This window comes from Notolepis coatsorum (genome assembly GCF_963971535.1).
Source record: "Notolepis coatsorum genome assembly, chromosome: 8".
Lineage (NCBI taxonomy): Eukaryota > Metazoa > Chordata > Actinopteri > Aulopiformes > Paralepididae > Notolepis > Notolepis coatsorum.
This window is the reverse complement of record NC_140172.1, coordinates 128,365,962-128,373,994: the sequence shown is the minus strand read 5'-3', so window position 1 is coordinate 128,373,994 and position 8,033 is coordinate 128,365,962. Positions and strand designations below refer to the sequence as shown.

General features: G+C 43.7%; 1 protein-coding gene across 1 annotated transcript in view; it reads right to left on the bottom strand.

Annotated features, from left to right (window-relative positions):
- elmod1 (ELMO/CED-12 domain containing 1) overlaps positions 1-8,033 on the bottom strand; it is a 34,517-nt gene that overhangs the window by 24,820 nt on the left and 1,664 nt on the right. The window contains exon 3 of the mRNA XM_084319600.1: positions 404-549. Within this exon, the coding sequence (XP_084175726.1) occupies positions 404-549 (146 nt within the window). The remainder of the gene's footprint in view (positions 1-403; positions 550-8,033) is intronic.

The following is an 8,033-nucleotide window of genomic DNA, read 5'->3' as shown; positions in this document are numbered from 1 at the left end:
ACAATGCCTAACCTTAACCATAACCAACTCAGAAAAAATGCTTAAAGTTAACATGCCTAAACTTAACCGGCGAAAAAATGCATGTTAAAAAAAAATTGAAGGGAATCGAACTTGTCACCAACGGACCGCAGGATCCACAGCACGGCGGCATACCAGTTGAGCTAAGCGTCAAATGAAAAACATCGGGGATTACGGCTACATAATGCCGCAAGCTCTGCCGCTCCGCTTTGCGGCTGCCGCGCTGCCGCGTGGGGGGGGGAGCAGCCAATCAGGGAAAATGCGGAAGCTTTCGGCAGCACTCTTCCGCTGGGAATAAAGAATAGGCAGCCCGAACTGCCTAGTGGGCAGGACGGCCCTGGTTACAGCCAACATGGTTATGACCAAAGGAGAAGCGCGGGCCTACCGATCTTGTGGGTCCTCCGGGCCCCATGCTTGTTGTTGTAACAGATGCGCTGCAGCTCACAGCGGCCTGTAAACTTCCTGAAGACAAACTTCAGGCCCCGCCAGAGACATTTACAGTACAGTACAGTAAAGAACTGTGTCACAACCCTGCAGAGAGAGAGAGAGAGAGAGAGAGAGAGAGAGAGAGAGAGAGAGAGAGAGAGAGAGAGAGAGAGAGAGAGAGAGAGAGAGAGAGAGAGAGACAGGGAGAGACAGGGAGAGACAGGGAGAGACAGGGAGAGGCAGGGAGAGACAGAGGGATACAAATAAAATGGGATGGCAGCAAAATGTGGATAGATGCAGAGTGATGGGAGGAAAGAGGAGAGGGAAAAAAGGAGGGAGAGAGAGAGGCAAGACAATAATTTAGTTAATTTCTACCAGAGGGGACGGGCAAATGATGAAAGTGTGCTATTTTTACAGGTGACGCTTAGCAACACAAACAGGAGGCGGGGGCATCTTAACACCATAAAGGAACAGCAGAGGAGGAATAAACAAAGCTGTGGTTACTACAAGAAAATGAACATCATTTATCATTTATTTATTCGGGAGAGTGGGCAGTCCACTCCTCACGGTGCTCCTCTTTACTGAGACAGTAGGAAGACTGAGAGGGAGAAAGAATGGGGGAGACACAGGAGAGATGGCTCTGGCAGGATTCCATCCCAGGACAGCAGGAATACATGTGGTGCCGAAGGTGGGGGGTGGGGGGGGGGGGGGCTTTTGCCCTTTCCCTTTCCTCCTTTTCCTCTCGCCTCACCTGGTAGTCCCTCCCCCACCCCCTGTATCTTCCATTTCCTCTCCCCTCACCTGGTCGTCCCTCCTCCACCCCCTGTATCTTCCCTTTCATCTCCCCTCACCTGGTCATCCCTCCCCACCCCCTGTATCTTCCCTTTCATCTCCCCTCACCTGGTCGTCCCTCCCCCACCCCCTGTATCTTCCATTTCCTCTCCCCTCACCTGGTCGTCCCTCCCCCACCCCCTGTATCTTCCCTTTCATCTCCCCTCACCTGGTCGTCCCTCCCCCACCCCCTGTATCTTCCCTTTCATCTCCCCTCACCTGGTCATCCCTCCCCACCCCCTGTATCTTCCCTTTCATCTCCCCTCACCTGGTCATCCCTCCCCACCCCCTGTATCTTCCCTTTCATCTCCCCTCCCCTGGTCAACCCTCCCCACCCCCTTTTCTCCCAGAAAGCTTAAGAGATGAACTCACAGAATGAGAGAGGGGGGGGGGCTGTTTGATCCTGGCCAGAGAAAGTCAAGTCCTCTACTAAACTGCTCATCTAAATTGTATCAGATTAGCCATGTTTTAACAATACATTTGTATGAACCATGAAGATTTGACCGCACACATGATTAACCTCTCCGGTTCCACCACAACACCATCTCTGGGCACAGAAATAAACACTGTGTTGTACAGAACGGCCTCACTAATCTCGTCCTACTCAGTGAGACTCTGTGTCTTTGAAGAGTGCTGCTGGTATGTGTGCGTACAGCAAAACCAAGTGTCGACTTCCACCAGTATTGATTTACCTTTTATTTTCATTGCCAGACGTGTACAGAGCTCAGTCTTTTGAAGTGAGGAGCGGTGTTTGGTCTGCGTGCGTGTCAGCTTTAACTGATAACGACTTTTATTTTCATTGCAAGAGACACGTACAGAGCAAGCGCACCCTTGAGCCTACAGGCTGACTGACAATTTGTCTCCTCTTGTCATTTCTGTTTGCTCTCCTCTTGTCATTTCTGTTTGCTTACAGATTGTTGAAGTGCCACGAAATGCCCCTTTTTGTATTTTGACATCCTGTTCTCTCTCTCTGACTTGTGTCCCTTGTATGATGTAATATATTAAGCATTATAAAGGATTAAATATAACTATGTATTATAAGCTTGATAACAGGACGAGTAGGCCTCTGATATGACGGATGTCTTTTTGTATTCTTATATAACCTGTATAACTATATACACTATAAACATATACTACAGTTAATGGAATATGCACAGTCAGAATGGGATAGGCCTCTGTGCTGTGTAGGAATGTGGCCTTGGTTAACAGCTCCGACCAGAGGAGCCTGCAGAGTTAACCCTTGCAGTTATGAGGCAGAGAATTATTGTACACTGTAGACTACAGGATACATGTATTATGTTTGGGCATGTCAATCAGTGTTTAAGTATATGAGTATTGAATAGTACAGGTATATATATATATCTGTATATATATATATAAGCGTATAGGCTATTCATGATAGAAGGACCATGTATTGTATATTACACAGGGCAATTGCTTGATTCAATACTGCTGGACGCCCTTAGGAATGTGTCTATGACCTTGGGGGCCTCTGCTAGCCTGCTAGAAACTCTTAGGGGGTTTCCCACAGCAAAGTAATCTGTTACTTTTTTTAGTTACTAACTAGTGGAGTAGCGATGAGCCAATGACAACGACACAAGTTGAAAAAAGGAGTGTTTATCTGTGCTTGCTATATGACGCTACGGACCTGGGTATAAAAAGGTCAGCTAGCTGGATCCCAGACAGATTTTCAAGCAGATTTTCAGTTTTTTTAAGCCAGGAAATGTCGAGCGGTGTAAGGGGCATGGCCTGGCAACTTTTGAGTATACCTCCCTAGGAAGTATACTCTTTAGATTTTTGGAGATTTTTGGAACTTCCTGACTTTCTATGATAATTGTGCATTTCTTTTGTAACTCTTGTATTTTTTTAATTAAAACTTTTTGAAACTAAAATCCTTTTCTTCGTGTTACTTTTGCTAAAGAAGAACTGGTAAGCTATAAATATCATTTATACTTTTTAGCACCCGTTCAACGTCATGCGGTGTAAATTGAGACTTTGAACACGGCAGACGCGCTGCATGAATCCATTTCATTTATGATGTATAGACCTTAAGTGTGATGGGTACAGATGTCAGTCTTCTCTCTAAAAAATAGCAAAAGACGTAAATAAGAATCTGTAAACTATTTGTACTCAATGCAAAAGGGGATAATTCCAGACAGTAAGCATTTAGAAAAAGATTATCTCACTCATTTGAGCTCCGACGATGAACTCTCACCGGCGCAGTTTGACGAATGAGGGAGGGATAATCACTTGATTGATGACAAACCTATTGGTAGATTTACTAAGGACAGACTTGTCAAATAAATCTTCCTTGTTATGAATAAAATATAGATCTCGCAACCCCTACCACCTGACCTACATCAGTGCCGGGGGAGGTCGAGACGAGCATACGCTATAGCAGGTCACTTGATAACAACTCTTTTTTGAGATTCACTGGGGTTTTGAGTGTCAAGGCATCGCAGGACGCTGCTTGATGTCAAGATGGGCGGACTACTGAGTGATGGGCTTATCAAACTGACCTGATATAGTGGGGCTTAATACACAGATATAACACTTTTCTGTCTTATAGGTTGGGGCTGCTTGATTATGGCAAGATTTATGATCACGATTATTTTGGTTGATATTGAAATCACGATTATTAAACACTAATTGGTTTGAGAACATCATATGATGACGGTTGAATTTGTTCTACCTTTCTTATCAACCAAAGGCTGCCTTCTACTCGTCTTATACAAGTGATCAAAGACGTTTCAAAATAACTGGAGAGACATGCCGCTGTGAAGGAAGGGTGCGCTGCGTTTACAACACAAGACTAAATGAGAGCAACACCAGCTCTATTATACAGTAGGTTGTACTTGTCCTCCCCTGTAAAACAAATGTTGTCTTACTTTCAAAGCGTTTCAACTGGAAATCAAGCATCCATTTTGCGGGGGTTCCATGCCTGTTTAGATTGAATGCTGTCGGGCGGTCGGTCAGCAGCCATGTTTTCATATTTATCCACACCTGTCTGTACACCTGCACATACACCTTTTACATTATCTGTAGATTCTATATCTGTACATATCCCTTACCTACTCTTACTAGTTACGCTGCTGGCCAGTACATTTACATTTACATTGTCATTTAGCTGACACTTTTATCCAAAGCGACTTACAAGTTCTGTACGACAAGTCATCAGGAAGGGCACAACTCTATCAGCTGAGTAACAATGTTCATCAAAGTGTTGAGTGCTACAGTGTAGGTTAGTATATTAGGACAAGTGCATGACAGTAAGGTTAGTTAGGGTTAGATCTTTTTTTTTCATTTTTTTTTAAATTTCAGATCATGGTTGAAGAAGTGTGTCTTTAGTCGATGGTGAAAGATTGGACGGGTTTCGTCTGTCCTAACTGTGGTTGGCAGTTCGTTCCACCATTGTGGGGACTGAGAAAAGGCGGCGTCTCCTTGATGACCCTCCCATATGACTACGACCATACTGCCTTTATACCTGTATCACTGTACATATTATATTACAACTCTCTACATACATCTGATTAGCACTACACTCAGTAGTACTCATTTATATATTGGAATACCCAGTTTAATCACTTGTACATTGTGTATTACTATTGCACTTTAACTTTTACATTTGCACAATGTTTGGGTGTCAAATTGATTTGCGTTGTACTGTGCTTGTGCTGTATAATGACAATCAATTTGAATCTAATCTAATATGGAAATGTTTAAAAAAGCGGTTTTAATACTCCCACAAAGTGACGATCTATCTAATAATGATACTGTGACAGACATGACCTGAATGCATCCGTCTTTGAATTAATATTACGGTAAATGCTTAAACTCTTAAATGCTATTTGGCTCCCATTTGATGGATTTGCACATTTAATATGCATGCTTCAAACAGCACACTGACTAACACGTGCCTATATATAGAAGGTGTACCAAATGTATTTTCTTTTTCTTTTTTTCATCTTTCTCCATCTTTATTTTCCATGGGTAGATTCTCTAAGCACATATTCCACTGAGCAACCAAACAAGAGCCACTGCCTTCATAAACCTCAAACCAGAGGAGATACAGTATTGCTGGTCAGCTCTATAGCAGACAATTGTCTTTTAAACATGGCAAAATATCATAAAGACAGTTAAGTTGGTACAGTAATACTGTACATGCTTATTGGGTCCAAGACATCTTAAATGGAGTCCTAAGTGAAGTATTGATTGAATTCAACCATGGATGCCGTTGTGCTTTCTTAAGGATAAATGAGACACATTCGGTACATGTTAGGGTGTTAGGGGTGTAACGGTACACAGAAGCCACAGTTTGGTATGTACCTCGGTTTTGGGGTCACGGTTTGGTACGAGTTTGGTACAAAAGGAAAGTATCCAACCCTAGTTCCACCTAGTGTCGCATAGTCCCCCCTGAGACGTGTTCAACCCTAGTTCCACCTAGTGTCGTATAGTCCCCCCTGAGACGTGTTCAACCCTAGTTCCACCTAGTGTCATATAGTCCCCCCTGAGACGTGTTCAACCCAGTGAAGTCAGAACGTGAAGTCAGAACTGTGACGTCAGTACCGTGAAGATCAGATCATGGTTGAAGAAGTGTGTCTTTAGTCGATGGTGAAAGATTGGACGGGTTTCGTCTGTCCTAACTGTGGTTGGCAGTTCGTTCCACCATTGTGGGGACTGAGAAAAGGCGGCGTCTCCTTGATGACCCTCCCATATGACTACGACCATACTGCCTTTATACCTGTATCACTGTACATATTATATTACAACTCTCTACATACATCTGATTAGCACTACACTCAGTAGTACTCATTTATATATTGGAATACCCAGTTTAATCACTTGTACATTGTGTATTACTATTGCACTTTAACTTTTACATTTGCACAATGTTTGGGTGTCAAATTGATTTGCGTTGTACTGTGCTTGTGCTGTATAATGACAATCAATTTGAATCTAATCTAATATGGAAATGTTTAAAAAAGCGGTTTTAATACTCCCACAAAGTGACGATCTATCTAATAATGATACTGTGACAGACATGACCTGAATGCATCCGTCTTTGAATTAATATTACGGTAAATGCTTAAACTCTTAAATGCTATTTGGCTCCCATTTGATGGATTTGCACATTTAATATGCATGCTTCAAACAGCACACTGACTAACACGTGCCTATATATAGAAGGTGTACCAAATGTATTTTCTTTTTCTTTTTTTCATCTTTCTCCATCTTTATTTTCCATGGGTAGATTCTCTAAGCACATATTCCACTGAGCAACCAAACAAGAGCCACTGCCTTCATAAACCTCAAACCAGAGGAGATACAGTATTGCTGGTCAGCTCTATAGCAGACAATTGTCTTTTAAACATGGCAAAATATCATAAAGACAGTTAAGTTGGTACAGTAATACTGTACATGCTTATTGGGTCCAAGACATCTTAAATGGAGTCCTAAGTGAAGTATTGATTGAATTCAACCATGGATGCCGTTGTGCTTTCTTAAGGATAAATGAGACACATTCGGTACATGTTAGGGTGTTAGGGGTGTAACGGTACACAGAAGCCACAGTTTGGTATGTACCTCGGTTTTGGGGTCACGGTTTGGTACGAGTTTGGTACAAAAGGAAAGTATCCAACCCTAGTTCCACCTAGTGTCGCATAGTCCCCCCTGAGACGTGTTCAACCCTAGTTCCACCTAGTGTTGTATAGTCCCCCCTGAGACGTGTTCAACCCTAGTTCCACCTAGTGTCGTATAGTCCCCCCTGAGACGTATTCAACCCTAGTTCCACCTAGTGTTGTATATTCCCCCCTGAGACGTTTTCAACCCTAGTTACACCTAGTGTCGTATAGTCCCCCCTGAGACGTATTCAACCCTAGTTCCACCTAGTGTCGTATAGTCCCCCCTGAGACGTATTCAACCCTAGTTCCACCTAGTGTCGTATATTCCCCCCTGAGACGTATTCAACCCTAGTTCCACCTAGTGTCATATAGTCCCCCCTGAGACGTATTCAACCCTAGTTCCACCTAGTGTCGTAGAGTCCCCCTGAGACGTATTCAACCCTAGTTCCACCTAGTGTCGTATAGTCCCCCCTGAGACGTATTCAACCCTAGTTCCACCTAGTGTCATATAGTCCCCCCTGAGACGTATTCAACCCTAGTTCCACCTAGTGTCGTATATAGTCCCCCCTGAGACGTATTCAACCCTAGTTCCACCTAGTGTCGTATATAGTCCCCCCTGAGACGTATTCAACCCTAGTTCCACCTAGTGTCGTATATAGTCCCCCCTGAGACGTATTCAACCCTAGTTCCACCTAGTGTCGTATATAGTCCCCCCTGAGACGTATTCAACCCTAGTTCCACCTAGTGTCGTATATAGTCCCCCCTGAGACGTATTCAACCCTAGTTCCACCTAGTGTCGTATAGTCCCCCCTGAGACGTGTTCAACCCTAGTTCCACCTAGTGTCATATAGTCCCCCCTGAGACGTGTTCAACCCAGTGAAGTCAGAACGTGAAGTCAGAACTGTGACGTCAGTACCGTGAAGATCAGATCATGGTTGAAGAAGTGTGTCTTTAGTCGATGGTGAAAGATTGGACGGGTTTCGTCTGTCCTAACTGTGGTTGGCAGTTCGTTCCACCATTGTGGGGACTGAGAAAAGGCGGCGTCTCCTTGATGACCCTCCCATATGACTACGACCATACTGCCTTTATACCTGTATCACTGTACATATTATATTACAACTCTCCACAGTACCATAA